The sequence below is a fragment of the Mytilus californianus genome, unplaced genomic scaffold, assembly GCF_021869535.1.
Source record: "Mytilus californianus isolate M0D057914Y unplaced genomic scaffold, xbMytCali1.0.p SCAF_1, whole genome shotgun sequence".
Classification (NCBI taxonomy): domain Eukaryota; kingdom Metazoa; phylum Mollusca; class Bivalvia; order Mytilida; family Mytilidae; genus Mytilus; species Mytilus californianus.
In genome coordinates, this window is record NW_026262581.1 from 40,371,840 (window position 1) to 40,396,374 (window position 24,535).

The 24,535-nt window shown below is 33.5% G+C and overlaps 3 protein-coding genes across 6 annotated transcripts in view; 1 reads left to right on the forward strand and 2 right to left on the reverse strand.

The window, feature by feature from the left end:
• Positions 1–2,170, reverse strand: part of LOC127703070 (uncharacterized) — an 82,226-nt gene extending 80,056 nt beyond the window's left edge. Inside the window, exon 1 of the mRNA XM_052207461.1 lies at positions 2,017–2,170. Within this exon, the coding sequence (XP_052063421.1) occupies positions 2,017–2,140 (124 nt within the window). The 5' untranslated portion in view covers positions 2,141–2,170. The remainder of the gene's footprint in view (positions 1–2,016) is intronic.
• Positions 1–24,535, forward strand: part of LOC127701625 (terminal uridylyltransferase 4-like) — a 697,935-nt gene that overhangs the window by 444,466 nt on the left and 228,934 nt on the right. The window lies entirely within an intron of this gene.
• LOC127701662 (RNA exonuclease 1 homolog) overlaps positions 17,825–24,535 on the reverse strand; it is a 67,532-nt gene continuing 60,821 nt past the window's right edge. For both annotated transcript variants that reach the window (XM_052205665.1, XM_052205658.1), the window contains 2 exons: positions 21,231–21,351; positions 17,825–18,082 (listed from right to left, as the gene is read on the reverse strand). In XM_052205665.1, coding sequence (XP_052061625.1) covers positions 17,994–18,082; positions 21,231–21,351 — 210 coding nt within the window. In that variant the 3' untranslated portion in view covers positions 17,825–17,993. The remainder of the gene's footprint in view (positions 18,083–21,230; positions 21,352–24,535) is intronic.

The following is a 24,535-nucleotide window of genomic DNA, read 5'->3' on the forward strand; positions in this document are numbered from 1 at the left end:
GAATTTTCCATGTCCATTTTTTACTGACAAATCCCACATCAAATATATTAATTAGTACATAGCTTTGGATCCATCCATGCAATCATTTCATAATAGACAATTGATGGAGGGAATACGGCACCAAAAATGTCCAACCCCTACACTTTAACTATAAAATGCATTTTACACTTATTTTATGTTTTTTAGCCAAAAAAAAGGAATACTACGCCCTCCCCTTTCCAAAATCCTGGATCCGCCCCTGCTTAATGATGTTTCGATATTACATGATGGGGTTTCGTATTGACTTGATAGATCTATGGTTTTGTCAATACTTAATATGGGTTTTCATGACTTACTATTGGTTTGTCATTACTTAATCTGATTCCAATATTATTTAATGTGGTTGTGTCATTAGGAAATGTGCTTTTAACATTACTTGATGAGTATATGGGTTAACGTAATGTAGTTGTTTCATAACATGATGTGGTTTTGTTATTTCGTAATGATTATTTGTCAATAATCTTTATATGGCTGTAACTTTAAATATTGATGTTTCAAATTTTGACGATTTAACACTACATGGTGTAGTCGTTCCAGTATTTGATGTGGTTCTGTCGTTCTTTGATGTAGTTATCACATTACTTGATGAGGTAAAACCACGTGACCATTTGGGAAAAATTAGTTCTACTTTTAAACCGATTTCCATGAACTCGGACTACTAAAATTCAACTCGTACCAATGTTATCTCGTGTAACTGCGAACTCGTACCATTGCGAACTCGTACCATTCCAAACTGGGTTTTTTTGCTGATCCAGGGCTTTCGAAAAGTGGACCGAGGGGCATGCCTACATTATAGGGTAACCGGCAGTCAAAAAATAAGAAAAAAGTACACAAAACACAAATTTTCGAACGTAAAGTGAAAGTTCTCCTACCAATGGTTCTATGCGTTATTTTTTCTAAATTATTTGCATACAAATAGTTAAGATAAATTTCTTCCAGTATTACAAAAGAGAGGCGAAAGATACCGAAGTGATGCTCCAACTCACAAGTCGAAAATTATCTTTCAATGTCATGCGAAAAACAAAAAACGACCGAAAGACCAACCATGTTACAGTAAACAAAACGCAACATAGAAATCTGAATAAAAATTAGGAGATGTGGTTTGATTGCCAATGAGAAAACTTTTCACCAGAATTCAAAAGTGGTTGTAAGTAATTATAGGCAATCGAACGGCCTTCAGCATACCATTCTGTTAACTTTGAGGCCACAAATTTAGTCAAATGCATATGTATTACGAAAACGATATCGATGGCATAACCACAACTGTCACAATATCTGGAAGTTTAATCATGTAAATGTATTTACATCATAATTTAATTAATAAAATTATTTTCACATATTGCTTGCAAATCAAACATTTTTGATATATTTTGCAGGTAACAATAACTGCAGGTAACAATAAAAAATTATAGTATTGTTACCTGCTGCTGGAATTTCCGTATGAAATTGGGTTCCTCTCCGGATATTCATCTCGGCAATTAGTCTCGGAAGTAACAATAATTATTTCTTATTGTTACTTTTGGCGGGTAACCGTAGTCAGTGCCTAATTTTTCTTAAACAAGATGCCAACAACTTTATAAAAATAGATTCACAAAAGTGGAACGGAAGTGCTTCAATTATGTGCTGTACATTCTTTTACTTATAGATATGTAGAAACACCCTTGAAATTTTGTTTTGTGAAATATTTTAGCGACAACTGGCTATAGAAATGCAATTTTGTAATAAGGATTCAGAATAAATTGATGCAGTTTTAAGTTGTATTTCATATGTTCACAATTAAAGATTGAAAATATGATAGATATAAGTTTTACAATATCCTAATGCAATTCATATAAGGACAGTTTTCAACAACGAAATGACTGGATTATTACTTGTAGTAAGGTAAAGACGGTCCCTAAGTAATAATTTACCTTAGTGGTCGCGACATGTTAACCATAAAAGCAATTTCTTAAATGTGTAAAAATAAATTAGGCTTACGGTCACTTCTGGCATAGACATAGTTCGCATCAATACACAGACACAATCCGCTTGTCAGCTGGTCTTGAATATCTTCTACTGAAATAACTGTACCAAAAAACAGAAAAAAACTACACAATTTCATTCTATTTCAATGGAGAATTTGAAAGCACCATACGACTTCCTCAGACTAATATCAGTACAAAGATAATAAAATGCAGTAGTAGTTGATAAGGACAACGATTATATCATGATAGGGTTACGTAAGGTAACCACATGTTACGTCTTTTTCTCTATCTCTCTCCATTTTTTCCTTCTTTTTAGGGTGTTTTTTTTTTTGGGGGGGGGGCTATTTTTGTTTTTCTCTGTCGTCCGTTGGGGGCTATTTTTGTTCTCCTCTGGGGTCTGTTATCGTTCGTCGTTGTTCGCCGTCATTTTTAAAAAAAACAATCTTCTCAACTTAACCGATTTCAACTACTCAGCAAAACCTAACCCGAATTTGTGTATGCAGTATAACGTTGTGTGATCTTTTCTTCAAGCTATCTAACATGGACGCCATTGATAAACATATAATACAAGTGTAAAATGCATGTAGTTGTCTAATATTTTGACAACCAATCCATAACATATCAGAAAGAGATAAGAGTGCTCAGGATGTGTAAGATCTACTCACTTTCTTCATATCAACGTACATTAGAGCGCTCCTTGTGAAGGTTAGTCTAGAAAAGCGCTCCAGACGCCCTTTAAGTCGACATTTGACCGATATTAGCGTTTTTGCATATATATTCTTGAAACTTAAATATAGATAGTCGGAAATTGTTAAAAAAGTAAAATCAGCAATACAAAAAAAATTACATAAAGCTGATGAAATTAAAACCCGCAATTGACACCAAAAGCAGTGTCTACCCCCAAAACTCTATTTTTGGTCAATTCTTCCTTCACTGTACCGGATATTAATATTATAGAAGTGTCCATACGTTATATTGCTGTGTCTGCCAAGTGCTCCACGAAAAATCTTTCCAAACTAATAACATCAATTTTATCACTAATCAAAACCGGGCTTCAGAGTTACTGTGAGATTACTTACCCTAGGGGCAGTGTGAATCAAATGTGAAACTAAAAATTGGCAAGGTATGTTAGAGTTCATACAATCTAAGTCTCTTTCCTCTTGCAATAGTATAAAGCATCTGACTTTTCTACCTTTACACTAGTATACCCCATTCTAAACTTAAAGACAGATTGAAAGAACTATTCCAACATTGTTTCATAAAAAAAATATGACCAACGTAGAAACACATATCTTGATTTAGTGAGCTACCATTTGATTTTTAGGGGGGGGGGGGGGCAGGATGAAATTGAAAAAAAGGCAGGACAAGAGTTTCGACTAAAAAAAGGCAGGATGAGAAACTTCGCAAAAAGGAAAAGGCAGGATAACAATTTACGTAAAAAAAGTCAGGATAAACTAATAAAATAAATGTGGATAGTGTCCACAGATGATGCCCCCGCTTGCATGTCATATAGTTATAAAGGGTTATAACTGAAGAACGGTAAAAGTGACGCTACCCAAATTTGAACTTGATCCGAGTTTTGTGGTAATAAGCATTGTGTGTAAGTCTCATAATATTTAGTTGAGGCTAACTTAAGTAGAGAACAGAAACTAAAAATTCAGCATTTTTTTCTATTTGTAAACACGCATAACTCTAGAACGGTTGTGTATAAGTTTTATAACATTTGGTTGAGACAAACTAAAGTTAGAGAACGGAAACGAAAAATTCAGCAATTTTTATGTTTATAAAAGGGACATAACTCAAGAATGGTAAAAGTGTCGCCACCAAATTTCGTACTTAATCTGTATTATGTAGTAATACGCATTGTGTATAAGTTTCATAACATTTGGTTGAGGCAAACTAAAGTTAGAAAACGGAAACAAAAAATTTGTACTTGATCTTAGTTTTGTGGTAATGAATATTGTGTATAGGTTTCATAATGTTTGGTTGGGCCAAACTTAAGTAACAGAATGGAAACTAAAAATTTTGCAATCTTTCGATTTATAAAGGGGCATAACTCAATAATGGTTAAAGTGACACTACCCAAATTCAACTTGATCTGTGTTTTATCAGTGGAAGTCAAAATTAAACATTGCATTGTATAAAGCATTGATTGTAATTGATTCAACTATAATCATGGACAAAAGAAGATAACTCCAACAAGCCTTTTATAGCCGACTATACGATTTGTTGAAGGCCGTACAGCTGCCTATGATTGCTTACATCCACTTCATTTAAACTCTGGTGGCTAGTTGTCTCATTGGCAATCACACCACATCTCCTAACTTTATTAGAAGTTGCGTCGGCGTCTTCGTCATTTAAATCGTTAGGTTTTTCATGTTTGAGTAGTTTTACATGTCATTTCGAAATCGTTCATAGCTTACTTTGCGGTAAAGGTTTTGCTAATCTTATTTTTATTTAGCTAGCGGATCCCTCCCCGTGCGCTTCCTTTGTGTATAATTCACTGCGATTCTACATAGATACTAGGGAACAGGACAATTTTTTTTTACAGTAAGCAAAACTGTTTTTTCCTGATAAGTTTGTAAACCTCCATGAATTGTTATAAAACTTGTATAGGCGTTAATCTTCTAGATCAAGATTTTAGCAACTACAGAAAAAACTATTATTCAAATTTTGTATGTTACAGAAAAATAAACTTTTAAAGTCAACATTACAATTTTACACTGACAGCAGCAATCTCATGCGAGACAGAGGGTTCCGTGGAAGCCTTCAGGAATTTAGTATAATACTGCTTCAGTTTGAGAACTGAGGAAAATAAACGCCGGACCAAGTGGTGTGGGGATATCCCCCTTATGTCCGAAATATTGTTATTTTTTAGTACTTTTTTCTGATATCTGACTGACGTTCCCCCTTTTCATACCAAATATTAACTCGAACTTTAATTCAATGGATAGCGACACTCATCCGAAGCACATTAAACAAACGACATATGGAAATCGATTAAAAAATAGAACTATGTTTTTCCAAAATGGTCACGTGGTTTTACCTCATCATGAAATGAACAAGTTGTCGACTTAATCAATTACAAGTTAAATTCAACATGTCGTCTTCTTATTACTATGTCATTACATTTATATTAGCAGGTCGACATTGTAATGCAATTTTTCTTCATCATTCCGACAAGTTGACTCCACATGTTGATTTGATTCCAGCTTATAACACACAACATAACTAATAATTCCAACTTATTTGCAACAAAATAACTTTACAAGGGGTGTACCATATGCGCTTCCATACAATATCCTACAGCTTTATGTTCCATTTTATAGATGATGCCCTCTCACTAAATAATTCGAAGTTTGGTGACTGTTGAACGCATCTGTCCCATCGAACTTGAAATAAAAGATACAACATATACAGTCAAGTCTGCCTCATATCTAGAGTTGCATCTAGAATTTGACAATGAAGTTCGATTGAGAACAAATCTTTACGACAAAAGGGATGATTTCAGCTTCCCAATTGTGAAATTGAAATTTTAAGAGGTATGTCTTGCCTGTGGGCTATAATTTCGGAAAAAGACAAATCGATGGATAGCAACATCGCTGGACCATGAACAAGGGGACAGGGCCTCGAAATGGTCAACAAACTGAGATGTACTGATAGAAATGCAACTTTATAGTAAATATTATTGTCCATCATTAGTAGTTCCTATCAAACTAGCTCGAGTAGAAAAAATAACATTGAAAATTGGTAATACATTCAAGGTCATCACCTACGGTGACAGGGCCACGAAATAGTCGTCAAACTGGTATGTACTGATAATAATGCAACTTTATAGAAAAATATCATTGATCTATCACAAGTAGTTCCCATCAAACTGACTTAAGTAGAAAACTTCACAATTGTTGACGCCAACGCCGCCGCCGGAAAAGCAACACTTGTTGTCTCGCCTTCCGCGACATTCGTCGGAGCCGAGACAAAAACACAGATATATACAGAGACATATAATACATATGTCTCTGATATACATGTATATAATCTGGACATTAAGTGCAGAAAGATTACTAGTGATGTCATAAATATGTCAAAATTTACGTATTTGACCTAAAATGGCCAATTCAAGCATATGTTTTGGTCACCTCTTTATTAAAACAATATTTTACACACATTAACATCTTAGTTAAGGATAAATTATATGAAAGTTTTCTGAATTGTTTTAAAGATTTTAGAGAAAGTAATCTCAAATCAGATAAACATTGATAAAGGTAAACTCTTTGACTATTTTTCAATTTCATTTTTTTTTTGGAATAGAAAAATATTTGAAATTAAAAGAATTTAAAGATAGACAAGGTTATATAACAAATGCATGTCGGGTTACACATAAACATGACTAAACTATATTGATAGTTTCCTGAGTTCACTGAAACATTTATAAATATAAATTCCAATAATTTTCAGTAATTCTAGGTTTTCTTGAATAAAAAGCCAATTGAACTCCAAATTTTTATCAGAAAAGATTATAAAGGGGACATTCACATATAAAATGTTCTTTATCCCATTCAGAATATTTGCCTGTTAATATTTTATATAATCTGTTTTATTACTATTTTTTACACATATACTTCTGGCTCTGGTCTGGCTATGGCTATGGCTTAACATCTTCAAATTAAGTTGATTATATTCATATTTATATATGGTTGTCAAAATTACTCTTAATTATAAACAAGAGTGCACTCGCTGAAATGTCTCGCCTGTTTTACTGACCATTGATTTTATATTGAAAGTTAAAGATTAAGGTTTTAATACAAGTTTCCTGTTTGAATTGTTTTACACTAGTCTTTTTGGGGCCCTTTATAGTTGCTGTTTGGTGTGAGCCAAGGCTCCGTGTTGAAGGCCGTACTTTGACCTATAATTGTTTACTTTTTGCACATTGCGACTTGGATGGATAGTTGTCTCATTGGCGCTCATACCACATCTTCTTATTTATATCACACAAGCTTAACATTTTTAAAGATCTATGGCAATGAGGTCAAGGTCAGATAAATCCTGTTAGACAGACATGTAACCTCAAAATTATTACATACACCAAAGAGTTGACCTATTGGTTATGGTAATTGATAAACAGACTAAAACACAAGAACTAAACATAATGAAAATGAGGTTAAGGTCAGATGATACCTGCTAGACAGACATGTAGACCTTACAATCATTCCATACACCAAATAAAGTTTACCTACTGCTTATAGTATCTGAGAACTTGAAAGACCTAATCATGCAACTTTAACCTGGATCACTGATCCATGAAATGAGGTCGAGGTCAGTTAAACCCTGTCTGACAGACATGTAGACGTTGCGAAGAACTCATATACCAAATATAGATATCCTATTACTCATAAGTGAGAAATTCACATGACAAAAATACAATATTGTCACTGAACCATGAAAAAGAGGCCAAGGACAATGGACATATGACAGATGGAAACTTCGTAACATAAGGCATCTGCATACAAGGTATGAAGCATCTAGGTCGTCTACCTTCTGAAATATAAAGCTTTATACAAATAGTTTGCACCGCCGCCGGCAGATAGTGATCCCTATGTATTGCATACTGTGTTTTTTGTTGCAGGCGAAACAAAAACCATTGTTATAACTTACTTTGCTCTTCATGGGCCCTGTAATTTGAATAAAACTATCTTATCTTGTCTTTGTAAAATACATTTTAGCAAAATGTCTTTTTGGGTAAAGCAAGAGACTTCTTTTTTCTGTTTTGCACAAAATATATAAATATTGTTGCATTATGAATAATTATCTAAATCATGTCATTTTGAACAATTTAATACTTTTTGATTTTCAAATTCAAGAGCCCCAAAAAAGTGGCCATAAAATACCTTCTTTTCTCCTTGATAACATTCTATATGGTAGTGATGTTTAATATTTCAATGAACGTAATCTATGTATAACTGGTCGATAATTAATTCAGGGATTTAGTTACCACAATTTAGATAAAGGCCCTTACTTATTAAGCAAAGGTTTGGTTTGGATGTTTGGCTGTACCTGTAGAAAACCTATTAAGAACAAGATATCACATCCAATGTTTACGGTTTATAGAGTTTGTAAATATAGATAAAAGCCATGTAAAGTTATTGATCCTTTGAATCATAGTAAACTTATTCTCAAAGTTTGTCAATTCAACACTTTAAATACTGACTTTTCAGGTACTAACATGGATTTTGTTATTAATGAAATTAAAATAATACTAGATGTTATCGTTATATAGTTATAATCACTGATGGTCCGTACATCTTCTCGACACTAATTATGAAGGTCAAGTTTTTAATCTAAACTGGTGGATGCGTACTTATTGATATTTTAGTCTGGGAAATATAATTATTTTTTTAAAGTTGAAATTGGCTTTTAACTAGCTTTCAGTAACTGCGAGTAGTCTAAGAGCGGTACTTTGTGTATTTAGCCTTGATGTTATTTATATTTGTGCTTTGTGCGGATCTAATGAGTCAAGTCCTTTGAAACGGATTTTTACCATGACTTGTGTTCTTATGTTGTGCTGTGACAAACAAAGACAAACAAGACATTCAAATTAAACAGCTACCAAATTCCATCAAGCAAAACACAGTACGGGCTTTTTTTTTTGTCGTCCTGGGAACTTTATCCTGATATGCCTTTTTGGTCTCACCATAGATATAATATAATGTATGGTCTCACCAACATTTACCCCACATCTAAGTTTCGATCTAGCACATTTGTTCCTTTGTCTTATGCTTCTCTGTCATTGAAGTAGATATATTTAGTAAATAAACTTAAAACAAAAGTAGATGTGGCGGAACGACACGATTGGCTACACACGCAAAATGGAAAGTTTGAAGCCATTTTAAGAGAGGAAATTTGAGAATGAAAGTCCCTTTAACTGTTATATTCACAAAATTTTCAAAGTCCAAAGCCCGTTATTTCGGTACAAACCAAACACTAAATGGCCCGACCACATTGAGGAGGGGGGGGGGGGGGGGGGGGGTTCTAAAAATAGTGTAATAGAAGAACATGCTGTGAGTAAATAATGACGTGTTTCTAACAGGCAAGGCGATTTTTTTTTATTTAAGAAGGTTATAAATTAGTGCAACATTTGTTTTGAAATAATCTAATTTATTAAAATTGCATGATTTTAGAAAAAACGGCATTTTTTGCTGTTTATTTACCTAATTCAAAAAAATTTCATCTGTGATTTTTTTCTTAAAAACTGATATCTTCATACATAATTAAGCCAAAAGCCATTTTATAAAGAGGGGTCCATGTACCCGTTTTCAAGCTACTGATTAAAATTAGTCTAAAAATACATCTAACTATAACTGTATCGTATGATGTATAAACCCATCTATGGTTGAACCTTAGCAAATGGCTAACCCTCCATAATGGGTTAGTTTTCACAAGGATTTGTATAGTGTATAGGGGGAAGGGGAGGCTACTAGGATGAAATTTGAAAAAAAGGCAGGACAGGAGTTTTGAGTAAAAAAAAAATGCAGGATGAGCAACTTTGCAAAAAAAATGAAGAGAAGGATGACAATTTATGTAAAAATAAACTGCTTCACTGAGCACAGCTGGATACGCCCGCAGAGGTCCAACCCTGAACAGTTGGGGCAAAAATGGACACAATATTCAAGCTTGGTACAGGTCTGAATTTGGATTGTAATTAAATATGACATAATATTTGTTATTTGGATTGTAATTAAATATGACATAATATTTGTCATATTATAGGTTTCTGAATAAATGTAGTCAAAGAACTTGAAATTGGTTATATGAATTGAATTTATATTCAATTAAAGATTTCTTGCTGTTGTGCTATACACTGTGCTGTTGCGCAATACTTAGTAAATCTGTTGTCAGACTATAAACAAATAAAGTTCAATTTCTTCTCAATGTCATATTTGAAATTTATGAAAATCAACAGGGAGATTACATCAATAGCTATAAATAATTCACCAAAGTTTCATGAGAACTGCTGAAAGCATTTTTGAGTTATTGTCCAAAAACTGGAAAATCCCCCCTTTTTTAATGAATAAAACCCCATAACTCAGAAATGTAAAATCTAAAATTTATAAAATTCTAAAGGGAGCTTACATCAACAAATATAAACAATTCACCAAAGTTTCATGAGAACTGCTGAAAGCATTTTTTAGTTATTGTCCGAAAACAGGAAAATTACCCCTTTTATATGAATAAAACCCTGTAACTCAGAAACGTAAAATCTAAATTTAATAAAATTCTAAAGGGAGCTTACATCAACAGATATAAACAATTCACCAAAGATTCATGAGAACTGCTGAAAGCATTTTTTAGTTATTGTCCGAAAACTGGAAAATCACCCTTTTTTTATGAATAAAACCCTGTAACTCAGAAACGTAAAATCTAAAATTGATAAAAATCAAAAGGGAGCTCATGTCAATAGATGTAAACAATTCACCAAAATTTCTTGCAAGTTGGTGAAAGCACTCTTGAGTTATTATCGGAAAACTGGAAAATCCCCCCTTTTTTAATGAATAAAACCCCAAAACTCAGAAACGGTAAATCTGAAATTTATGAAAAACAAATGGGAGCTCACGTCAATAGATATAAACAATTCACCAAAGTTTCATGCATATTGGTTAAAGCTTTTATGAGTTAATGTACGACATGTTGATGACGGACGGACGGACAGACAGACGGACAGACAGTCAATGGTATACCATAATACATCCTGTAAACGGGCGTATAAAAAATGGGTTGAAAATAAAGTTCAATGTTTTGGTTTTTCTTTTATTTTTAAAAATGTTCTAGCCATCTCAAATCCTGGAATATTTTTTTATTTTCGTTGGCTTAAATTTTTTGTGGATTTGTCTCTTAAACTGATTTCAAGAAATGTTCTTCATATGTTAATTTTTGGTGTAGATTTTAATTTTGAGTATAATATTCATTCATGAAGTAAATGGGATTAACCCCCCCCCCCCTTCCAAAAAAAAAGCTTTACACTACTTAATAACAGTAATTTAAATAAGGAATACAAATTAACAAACTAAGATAAGATAAACGATAAATGTTCCTTATTGATAAAAGACAAAATATTGTTTGATGCTTCTTTGTGCCTCAGATTTTTTAAAAAGGTTGGTCTACAAATTTCATATTGTAAAACAAAGGCTTAAAATACCACAGAGATATTCAAACTCATAAGACAAAGACAAACTGACAACAACATGGCAAATAAAGAGCTGCGCCATGAGCGCATGATACACCTGTTGCTTTTTTAAATAATAAAGTTCCATAACTCCTCAATGTCATATCAGAAATTTATAAAAAACTAAAGGGAGTTTATTTTGATAGATATAAACCAGTCACCAAAGTTTCATGAAAACTGCCCAAAGCACTTTTGAGTTATTATCTGAAAACTGGAAAATCCCCCTTTTTTAATGAATAAAATCCCATAACTCGGAAATGTAAAATGTAAAATTCATAAAAATCGAAAGGGAGCTCACGCCAATAGGTATGAACAATTTACCAAAGTTTCATGCAAATTGGTTAAAGTGTTTTTGAGTTATTGTCCCACATGATGACATATTGACGGACAGACAATTACCATAATACTTCCCGTAAACAAGCGTATTAAACAATAAACAGCTTTGCCAAGAGCCATGATATGCCCTCTTACTGTGAATTGTTGCATAAAGAAAATGGGATATTTCAAAGGCATTTTATTTTAAGTAAATTAAATGGTTCTTTAGAAAAACATGCCTGAGATATAGAACAGTTTGTTATGTTCACCAATCCAACTATTATGTAAAGTTTCAACTAAATCAATCAAAGCAAACTCAAGTTATGGTACAATATTTGAAAAATTTACTAAAATCTGACAATTAAAGTCACATAACTCTTGAAAAACACACTGGAAAATTAAACAAAATCACAAGAGAGTTAGTTTCCTTTCACGAATCCCAACAAGACTGTAAAGTTTTGAGTAAATCAATTCAGGAATACTTGAGAAAGGGGTCGATTTGTGAAAAACTGCCTAAAATCAAATGGCCAAAGTTCCATAACTCTGGAATGAAAAAGCCATAAATAATAAACTGTTATCACAAAGATATGTCTCGCCTTTTTGTAATTTTGATAATGCAAATGTTGAATTTAAATAGCAATACTTTAACATGTAAGTTATGCAAATATTCAAAGTCGATGAACCATGACTGAAGGTACATGGCTGAACAATCTCCATGGAAATGAGATGTGCCAATGTTAATACAACTGCATACCAAATACCATTGACTAATCATTAGTCATTCCCTTTAAACAAACCTAAACACAAACATTAACTTGTAAACTATGTTAAAGTTTCAAAGTCAATGAACCATGATGAGGGGGTGGGGCTATATAATCTCCATGGAAATAAGACTTGCAAATGCCAATAAATTTGCATACCAAATATCACTGACATAACATTAGCACTTCATCTTAAACTGATCTAATCACAAACTAATACATATAAACTAAGCAAATGTTTCAAAGTCAATAGACCATGCCTGACTCTCCATGGAAATGAGATGTGCTAATGCTTATACAACTGAATACCAATTAACATTGGCCTACCACTAATGGTTCCCATTGAACTGACCTAATCACAAACTAATACATGTAAACTAAGCAAAATTTTCAAAGTCAATAGACCATGACTAAGGGGGCGGAGCCAAATAATCTCCATGGAAATGAGAAATGCCAATGCTCATACAACTGCATACCAAATATCATTGACCTACCACTAGTGGTTCCCCATAAACTGACCTAATCACAAACTAATACATGTAAACTAAGCAAAAGTTTCAAAGTCAATAGACCATGACTGAGGGGGCAGGGCAAAATAATCTCCATGGAAATGAGATGTGCCAATGCTTATACAACTGCATACAAAAAATTATTCACCTACCACTTGTGGATACCATAAACTAGACCTAATCACAAACTAATACATTGTTGACGCTGCCGCAGACGCTGTTGTCGTCATCACCAACGCCGGAAACAGCATACCTATGTCTCGCTTTTTGACTCCGTCAAGGCGAGACAAATACGAACTTTACTGACCATTGATTTTATGTTGAAAGTCCTAACTAAACATTTCACATAAACTTAACATGATCCAAGAAAATGAGGTTAAAGTCAGATAAACCAAGCCAGAAATACATGTACACCTTACAATCATTCCATACTGGAAATATAGTTGACCTATTGCTTATAGTATCCAGAAACAGACCAAACCATGAAAACTTAATATTAACCAATGAACTATGAAAATGAGGTCAAGGTCAGATGATACCTGCCAGACAAACATATACACCTTACAATCATTCCATACACCAAATATAGTTGACCTATTGCTTATAGTTTTAGAAAAACAGACCAAAACACAAAAACTTAACAGTGAACAATGAACCGTAAAAATGAGGTCAAGGTCAAATAAAACCTACCAGACTGACATGTACATGTAAAATATTTCCATACACCAAATATAGTTGACCTATTGCATACAGTATTAGAAAAACAAACCAAAACACAAAAACTTAACTTTAACCACTGAACCATGAAAATGAGGGCAAGGTCAGATGACACCTACCAGTTGGACATGTACACCTTACAATCATTCCATACACCAAATATAGTAGACCTATTGCTTAAAGTATCTGAGATATGGACTTGACCACGAAAACTTAACCTTGTTCACTGATCCAAGAAATGAGGTTGAGATCAAGTGAAAACTTTCTGACAGGCATGAGGACCTTGCAAGGTATGTACATACCAACTATAGTTATCTTATTAATCATAATAAGAGAGAGATTAACATTACAAATAAACTTTTAACATAGAGATGTCTCGCCTTTTTGTTATTTTGATAGTAAAACGCAAATGTTGAAATTAAAAATAAACCATGACTGAAGGTAGAGTGCCTAAAAATCTCCATGGAAATGAGATGTGGCAATGTTAATACATATGTTTACCAAATATCATTGACCTACCACTAGTGGTTCCCCAATAACAATAACCTTCCTAATCACAAACTAATACATTGTACATGTAAAGTAAGCAAAAGTTTCAGTCAATAGACCAGGACTGAGGGGGCGGGGCCAAATAATTACCATAGAAATGAGATGTGCCAATGCTTACATAACTGGTACCAATTATCATTGACCTACCACTAGTGATTCTCCTTAAACTGACCTAATCACAAACTAATGCATGTAAACTATGCAAAAGTTTCAAAGTCAATAGACCATGACTGAGGGGGGGAAAAGGGGGGGGGGGCAAAATAATCTCCATGGAAATGAAATGTGCCAATGCTAATACAGCTGCATCCTAAATAGCATTGACCTACCACTAAAGGTTCCCCACAAAACTGACCTAATCACAAACTAAAACATTGTTGATGCTGCCGCCGCAGAAAACAGCATACCTTTGTCTCGCTTTTTTACTCCGTCAAGGCGAACAAAAATCTTTTTTTTTTTCAAGCAGTCACTGCACCATGAAAATGAGGTCAAGGACAATGGACATATGACAGAAGGAAACTTCATAACATAAGGCATCTATACACAAAGTATGAAGCATCCAGGTGTTCTACCTTCTGAAATATTTAGCTTTTTACTACGGTAGTTAGTTAATGCAGCTGTCGCAGCACCTTTGCCACTGCTGATCACTATCCCTATGTCTTGCTTTCTGCAACAGAAGTTGCAAGCTCAACAAAAATCATAAGGGAGCGTTCTTTCATCAATTCTAATGTTATATTTAAGTTATATGAGAATTTGTTGAAGCTGAAGGACAGATGGACAGAAGGGCATTAGTATACCATAACACTGCCTGTCATCAACAGGCATATAAAAACGACCAAAAGACAAACATTGATCATTTTTCTATTATTTTGAGATAATTTTTAAATTACATAATAAGATATTATACTGCAACTGTCCTTTTTACAGAGACTATGACAACAAAAATAAATAACTGTTGACACAGAGATTATTCTCACCTGCCTGTAATTTTGGTAGAATGATGTAAACTTGAGACACTTAAACATGTAAACTAAGCAAACCTTCAACAGACCATGACTGAGTGGGTTGGGTAAAAAAACTCCATGGAAATATGATGTGGAAATGCCAAAAGAACTGCATACCAAATATTATTGACTGACCATTAGCGATACTTCATAAACAAACCTACCACAAACGCTTACATGTAAACTATGCTATTGCTGAAACTGTATGTCTTTTGTAATTTTTTTTTTTCTTATTGAAGTATACCTAACATCTCCTTTTAATCATATTCTGAAGTTTCAAGGGCAATGGACCACTACTGAGGGGGCAGGGCCAAAAAAATCTCAATAAAATGAAAAGCACCAAAGCATTTTACAATCATGAGAACTGCACACCAAATACCATAAGGGGGTTCGCCTTAAATGGACTAGATAAAAACTTCAGTATGTTTACTTACTAAAATTCAAAGTATATGGACAATGACTGAGGGTGTGGGGCCAAATAATCCCCATTAAAATGAGATATGCAATACAACTAAACAAGACATTATTAATTTACCATCAGTGGTACTTCTTAAAATGAACTAATCATAAAATTTAACAATTTTTTATGCTGACAATGCCATTCTGGAAACAGCAGGCCTAAGTCTGGTTTCATTGCAGGCTAGACTAATACAAGCACTTTTCAATTGTATGACTGCGAAAATTGTTGACATCATATAAGAATCTAACACAAATACAATACAAGAGGCTGTCAGAGTGACAGCAAACCGGATTTCATGCAGAACAGTTGAGCAAGTATGGACACTACATTTAAGCTTAAAACAGCTCTGAATTTGGATTGTGATTGAATATTTGACACAGCATAGGTGTGTGACACAAAATGAATGTGGTCAAAGAACTGAAAAATTTGAAATTGGACATTTACCTATTATGGTTCAATATCCAAAATCTAAGTACATTGTTAGAATCAGCATATCAAAGAACCCCAAGAATTCAATTTTTGATGAAATCAAACAAAATTTTAATTTAGGACCCTTTGGACCTCAATGTGGACCAATTTTATAAAGGAGCCCAAAATCCGAATTCTCTGAATACATGGTTAGATTCAGCATTTCAAAGAACCCCATAAATTTGATTTTTGTTAAAATCAAACAAAGTTTAATTTTGGACCCTGATTTGGACCAACTTGAAAACTGGGCCCAAAAATCCAATATTTAAATACAGGTTTAGATTCAGCATTTGAAAGAACCCTTTATATATATAATTTATGTTGAAATGAAACACAGTTTAATTTTATCCATATACTTATTAATTTTCTGTTCAAAGGGAAATAACTCAAACTGAATAAATGATATACAAATAGTTCTCTAAAATTAGATATGATTTAACCACTAAAAAATAGTTCTCTAAAATTAGATATGATGTTATATCTATTTTCAAATTGTAATCAATAAAATTAGATATGATTTAACCACTAAAAAATAGTTAGAATCAAATAACACCAAGAATTAAATTTTTTATGAAATTAAACAAAATTTTAATTTAGGACCCTTTGGACCTCAATGTGGTTTTATCTAATTAATAATGAAAAGAAATACAGTTTTAGATTCAGCATTTCAAAGAACCCTATATATATTCAATTAATGTAGAAATCAAACACAGTTTAATTCTTGACCCCGATTTGGACCAACTTGAAAACTGGGCCCAAAATCAGAAATCTAAATATATGTTTATTAATAGAATATAAGTTTAGTTTTTAAAGGAGTTTACTTCATCAAACAAATATATATATAGCATTCAGAAAATTAGTTTATACAGAATAACAAACAAACCTACCACAAAATTCTTCAAACAACTTACCAAAGAACAGAAAAAAAAAATCCAAAATGTCATTTATCATTAATACAATGTCTTTTAAAAATCTATAAAACTTTTCTGTAAGTGTAATCAAACTTAATATATATAATTAACCATTTCTGTTCAAAGGGAAATAACTCAATCACATAATAAGTACCACTTTTGGCTACTGGAAAGGGCTATAACTCAAAAACGAGAAAAGCTAAAATCGTGAAAATTGAACTTGACCTTCATCTAGTCACAGAAAACAACATATCTAAATTTGAAAAAATTTCATTAAAGTGTTTTCATGTTAATGAACGGACACTGTTTGGCAGCTACCTGCCCGCCCGCGGTACATCCCCAAATCAATAACCGATAGTTCCTTCGAAAATCCAGTTAATAATGAATAATAAACTGTCCACACAGAGATATGTCTCGCCTATCGGCATAAAATTCAGAGAAAAAGACAATTGGATGGACAACAACATTGTTAATTTTTTTCAAAGTCACTAGACCATGAACTAGTGGGCAGGGCCTCAAAATAGTCAACAATCTAAGATGTACGGACAGTAATGTAATTTTATAGAAAATATAATTGTCTATTGTAAGTAGTTCCTATTAAACTAAATAAAGCAGAAAACTTAACATTGAAAATTGTTTATTAATTGAAAGCAACTGGACCATGAGCTAGGAGGCAGGGCCTCAAAATAGTAATCAAACTGAAATGTACTGATAGCAATACAACTTCATACAAAATATCATTGATCTATCATGCAAGTAGTTCCTATCAGAAAAACTTAAGCAGAAAACTTAACAATTGTTGACGCCAATGTCATCATCATCTTCTTTGCTGGAAAAGCAATTCCTATGTCTCGCTCAACGCGACTTTCGTCACAGGCGAGACAAAAATGAATGAAATTAAGAACCAATATAATTACTCAAAATATTTATGTGCAAAAGATAATCTCAGTTATTCCTTGTTTGTCAGCTATTACCGTACACAAAATTAACAAAACTTGTTTGAATTTAGCCTCATTTACACTGCTAAACACTATTTGGATGATTGCTTCATGAATGATCTTGTCAAATCGATTAAACTTTCATCTTTCTTTCCTGGCATCTTCTTTTAATTTCATATGCATCAATTCAAGACAGGATGCAGCATCTTCCATACTGTCATGTCCACCAACTGAAAACAGTAGAAAATTTTGAAAACATGATCTTTTCTTAACTAATGGCTCCTAGGAGCCTGAATTGATCTACAGGCAAATTAACTCATCAATTGCTCAAAAGAAGATAAATTGTGACAAATTTAGGTTGGATGGATTTGATTTCATCAATCCTTTCAAGTTTCAAAACATTTCGCCTTTTTAGAGGTGATTTTTGAAATTGTTGGATCAGAGTCAAGGATTGATTTTGGAAGCTATGCTGTTAATCAGATGATGATGATCAAAACCAAATTAGGATCAATTGTAGAGGACCTCCATACATCATTCCTGCCAAGTTTGGTTAAATTTGGCCAAGTAGTTTTAAAGAAAAATATAAAATGTGATCTTCCTCATGGTTTCAATAGGAACTATGTGCCTCCAGTTCAACCATGTTTGCCATAGCTCGAAATTCATAAAAGAACATTTAAAAATTGGCTAAAAGAATTAAAATCGACTCTTTTCATCTGATTGGAAAGAAATGAGGTATTTTTATAAAAGACCTTAGAATGTTATACATGTATTGTTTCTGACTATTTTGGGTCAAATAGGCCTTGCAATTTCAGATGAGATGATGAAAAGTAAATTGTCTAACAATGCAAGAATGGACGAATGGATTGATGCAAAGTGATGACAAAAGCTCAACAGATCTATAAAGTTAAGTTTAAAAGATAAAATAAGCTATTATACAAAATATGAATAAAGCCAACAAATGAACAAGGAAGAAAAAAATTAATCAGTAAGCTATTTTAAACACATAATGTTTCATCAAAGGGATAAAACATCAATACAAAGTATTTGGGCCCTATTTATCCTAAAAAATTAAGTCCATTGATTCAAGACAAAAATTGATGAATAAACTGACATTGTACGAAAAAAATTGCAAGTAATCAACTGTCCACTCTGGGGACTATATTTGTAAACAATGACAATTAAAGGGTAATAATTGTGATTTCATGCCATCTCCCATTCAATTCAAAGGGGTCTTGGTATTTTTCTCTAATAAAAATTCTTTTGTAACCAGTATATCTGATTTATAGTAAACAGTCATCAGCTTTTCTGACATGACTTTGTGTCTCTGAAAAATTAGCTTTGCTTAATTTTTTTTATTCAGAACAATAAGAAATCTGCATGGTTTACTTTCCCACATTTTGAAGGAAGGACAAAGCCTCTTATTATTTTCTTGAGCATCTATGTAAGTGAGTTCCTGTACATGTTACTAGGAAGATTTTTTTAATGGAATAAACATATTGTTTGACCATTTTTGTGTCCTGTCAGATCAATAACATCTGAATGGAAATATTTTTCATTTGATTTCAACTCAGATCTCAGTCAACTGACCGTGCGAGACCCTCAATGGTAGTCAAGGTCATTAAACACCCCCTAGTAGTGGGTCTCAGCTTTTCTATGAATACTGCAGTTTGCTGAAATGGTTTTCAAAAAATTTGAAAATCAGCATACATTTATTTGTATTTAAGGGAGAACAGGTTCAAAGAAGTAAAATGTGTGAAAACTTCTGACAGGAATTTATAATGTGCACATACATTTTCTGACGACTCATAAATTTGCATAAATATGCAAATTTCACTGAAATTGTATGTGAAAATTATCATCACAGATTTTATTTGATACCAAGTTTGCTTATATATCTATCATAGTTTAAAAGTTATATCAAAATAAAGGAAATATACTTAGTATAAAGTATACTTGGCATGAAGGAGAAATTTTTTCTCTAATGCTTGAGTCCCTAATAACATTTGATAAATATTAATAATACAACAGCAGCAAGAATGAAATGCAGTGTGTACAAAGTTAATACAAAGTCTTAGCAAGGAGGTTATATGAGAAGGAGAGTGAACACTCTGCTTGATACAAAATTAGCATCCCCAGGACAGCAATTCGATCAGAGGAAAATGATAAAAATATAAAGAAAAATACATGTTTATCACCCACTTGATATGGCCCTCTAATGTACCAGGCTGTTACCGCGAACAGTTCGTGTGATTGGGAAAATCGCTAATGTCACCTGATTCTAATCGGTGACTGGGTAATTAAAATACAGGTGTAATTATCGTAGCAAATCAGTTTAAATGTGTTTTTAATGTGCAATAACATTTGACATGAAATTCGATAGTATATCGTCTAACTACGGCGAAAAACGACTCAGAAATGACAAAGTTATGAGAATTTACAGAAATTTAAGAATGCAATTTCTATTCAACCCCACCTTGCTTAAAACAAAGATTTTCGCTTTACCTCTCTACCTATATCATAGAAAATAGAGGAACATGCGAGATACCTTTGTTACGCAACCAGTGGCGACCAGAGCGAATATTTGTAATTGAAACAAAGAAAAATTTATCAAAAACCAATGAAAAGTTTGTTTCTCATGGCGTTAGGCTGTAGATATGAGGAGAGGCCCTTAGATTTTCACTTAACAAGTTGGTTCATAGAAATGACAAATGGCACGTTATATCCTCGGAAGTAGAGAAATATGTGAGGTATCTTTGTTACGGTGACATGTTGTGACTGGTGCGATTTTTTTTTTTATCCTGGGAAAATTTCAGTCTTACTCAGGCGGAAAGCTGTAAACATCAGGACATGTGGAAATAGGACAACAGAAAACATTCGGTGTGTATGTTTTAATAGCCTGGATACCTTGCCAAACCTGCACTTCACGCAAGTATGTCTCTATATATATAAGTTTTGAGAATTGAGCCAGGTTCCAAGGCTTATTTTGTAAAACCTCAGATCTGGGTCGATTTATAACACTTTGGGTGTTTCCGTTCTTACTTGGATGTGTAATTAGGACAAAGACTCCCTCTGCCACTGCATCAATCTCAACTAATTAACACCCACTTACAGAAAAGGCGGTAACATTTTAAGTGTAATTATTGTCTTATGTGCTCTCTCCTTTTTATATAACCTCCTTGGTTTACTTTTACAAATTGTGACTCGATGGAGAGTTGTCTCATTGGCACTCATACCACATCTTCTTATATCTATTATGTACTTTGATAAACATTAAAGGAACTTTGAGTGCAACCACAGTTGCTACATTTGTTCTCAAATAGAAACAAAATTTCATGGCAAGAGGAGCTTCTAAAATGTCATGCAAAAAAAGTTAATTACCATCATCCTGAATAATTTTTTGTAAGTATTCTGCCATGAGTGTTCTTAGAGCTCTCTTGTATGGTTTTCCAAGTCTGTGAGGGAAAACTAATGAAGTGTCCACAACTGTGCCATGTGTAATCTGAAATTTAATAATTAAAATGAGTTATAAAAAGTTCTGTATTTCCATTTCAGACAGGATTCTACTTCGTCAAAATTATCTCCCCATTACGCAGACAGGATTCTACTTCGTCAAAATTATCTCCCCATTACGCCACCTAATTTTTCGATCGTGAAAATGGAAGCCATTGTAGGGATGACACACTGTCAATTTACCTCTTGAAAACCGATAAATTTATCCACATGGCAATATCATGATCCTTACATGACAGTTGTATTTGAACAGATAAAGGTGTCAGACCACCAATTCACCCACTCAATTTAGAACATAGGTAAAGGAGCCCTTCCCTGAAAAATAATAGTGCTTTTGTTGTCATTGTTTACTTAAAACTTACAAACAAATTTGGAACAAGAGGCTGTCAGAGTGACAGCAAACCGGATTTTCCTGCAGAGGTCGAACCCTGAACAGTTGAGCAAGTATGGACACTACATTTAAGCTTAAAATAGCTCTGAATTTGGATTGTGATTGAATATTTGACACAGCATAGGTTTGTGACACAAAATGAATGTGGTTTAAGAACTGAAATACTTGAAATTGGACATTTAAATACCTATATCCAATATCAAAAATCTAAGTACATATTAGAATCAGCATATCAAAGAACCCCAAGAATTCAATTTTTGATGAAATCAGACAAAAGTTTAATTTAAGACCCTTTGGACCTCAATGTGGACCAATTTGACAAAGGAGCCCACAATCCAAAATATCTCAATACATGGTTAGATTCAGCATTTCAAAGAACCCCATAAATAATTTTTTTGTTGAATCAAACAAAAGTTTAATTTTGGACCCTGATTTGGACAAACTTGAAAACTGGGCCCAAAAATCTAATATTTAAATACAGGTTCAGATTCAGCATTTGAAAACCCTATATATATTTAATTTATGTTGAAATGAAACACAGGTTAATTCTATCCATAATATTTTCTGTGCAAAGGGAAATAACTCAAACTGGATAAATAGTTCTCTAAAATAAGATCTGATGCAATTTTTCAAATTATAATCAATAATATAATAACAACAACCAGTGATGACTAAGTTCTCTAAAATTAGATATGATTTAACATTCAAACATTGCTAGAATCATCATATCAAAGAACCAAAGAATTCAATTTTTGATGAAATTAATCAAAAGTGTAATTTAGGACCCTTTGGACCTCAATGTGGTATTATCTTATTAATAATGAAAAGAAATACAGGTTTAGATTAAGCATTTCAAAGAACCCTATATATATTCAATTTATGTTGAAATCAAACACAGTTTAATTTTGGACCCCAATTTGGACCAACTTGAAAACTGGGCCCAAAATCAGAAATCTAAATATATGTTTATTAATAGACAATATAAGCTTAGTTGAAGGAGTTTACTTCATCAAAAAAAAAAATATATATAGCATTCAGAAAATTAGTTTTTACAGAATAACAAACAAACTTGCCACAAAATTCTACAAACAATTTACCAAAGAAAAGAAGAAAAAAATCCAAAATTTTATTTATCATTAATACAATGTCATTTCAAAATCTATAAAACTTATCAGTAACAAGAAATAATTGTAACAGAATGCTGTTACAAAGCTCCAATAATTCGTCATTCCCATTGTCGCTTGACATTGGGCAATGTCCAGTACAAATTGGTTTATGATATGCATTAGTGACGCCTATGGATTGACCCTGTATGTCATACAAATCTTCTTGAAATTACGACAGGAATTTATATGGTTTAGGGGTGGAGATCTCGACCGTTTACAAGTTCTCAAAAGGGGGGTGATCCCCAGGGGACTCTCCCTTTATTTCATATGATTTGTTTTTTTGTCCTGTACAAGAAGATATATGGTTTACGGGTAGGGATCTTGACCGTTTACAAGTTCTTAAACGAGGGGGTGGGGGTGACCCCAGGGGACTCGCCTTATATTTCATTTGATTTGTTTTATGGTCCCATACAAGAATATATATGGTTTCCGCATGGGGATCTTGACTGTTTACAAGTTTTCAAAAAGAAGGGGGGTGGGGGTTACCCCAGGGGATTTCCTCTTAATTTCATTTAATTTGTTTTATTGTCCCATTCAAGAATATATATGGTTTAGGGGTGGGGATCTCGACTGTTTACAAGTTATCAAAAAGAAGGGGGGGTGGGGGTGACCCCCATGGACTTCCCCTATATTTCATTTGATTTGTTTTATTGCATACAAGAATATATATGGTTTAGGGGTGGGGATCTCGACCGTTTACAAGTTCTCAAACAGGAGGGGGTGGGGGTGACCCCAGGGGACTCGCCTTTTATTTTTTATTTGATTTGTTTTATTGTCCCATACAAGAATATATATAGTTTCAGGGTGTGGATCTTGACTGTTTACAAGTTTTCAAAAAGAAAGGGGGTTGGGGTGACCCCCATGGACTTCCCCTATATTTCATTTGATTTGTGTTATTGTCCCATACAAGAATATATATGGTTTAGGGGTGTGGATTTCGACCGTTTACAAGTTCTTAAACAGGAGAGGGTGGTGGTGACCCCAGGGGACTTGCCTTGTATTTCATTTGATTTGTTTTATTGTCCCATACAAGAATATATATGGTTTGGGGGTGTTGATTTTGACTGTTTACAAGTTTAAAAAAAAAAGGGGGGTGGGGGTGACCCCAAGTGACTCCCCCTCAATTTCATTAAATTTGTTTTATTGTCCCATTCAAGAATATATATGGTTTAGGGGTGGGGATCTCGACTGTTTACAAGTTATCAAAAAGAAGAGGGGTGGGGGTGACCACCATGGACTTCCCCTATATATTATTTGATTTGTTTTATTGTCCCATTCAAGAATATATATAGTTTAGGGGTGGGGATCCTGACGGTTTACAAGTTCTTAAAAAGGAGGGGGTGGGGGTGACCCCAGGGGACTCACCTTTTATTTCATTAGATTTGTTTTATTGTCCAATACAGCAATATATATAGTTTCGGGGTGGAGATCTTGACCGTTTACAAGTTTTCAAAAGGAAGGGGGGTGGGGGTGACCCCCATGGACTTCCCCTATATTTCATTTGATTTGTGTTATTGTCCCGTACAAGAATATATATGGTTTAGGGGTGGGGATCTCGACCGTTTACAAGTTCTCAAACAGGAGGGGGTGGTGGTGACCCCAGGGGACTCACCTTT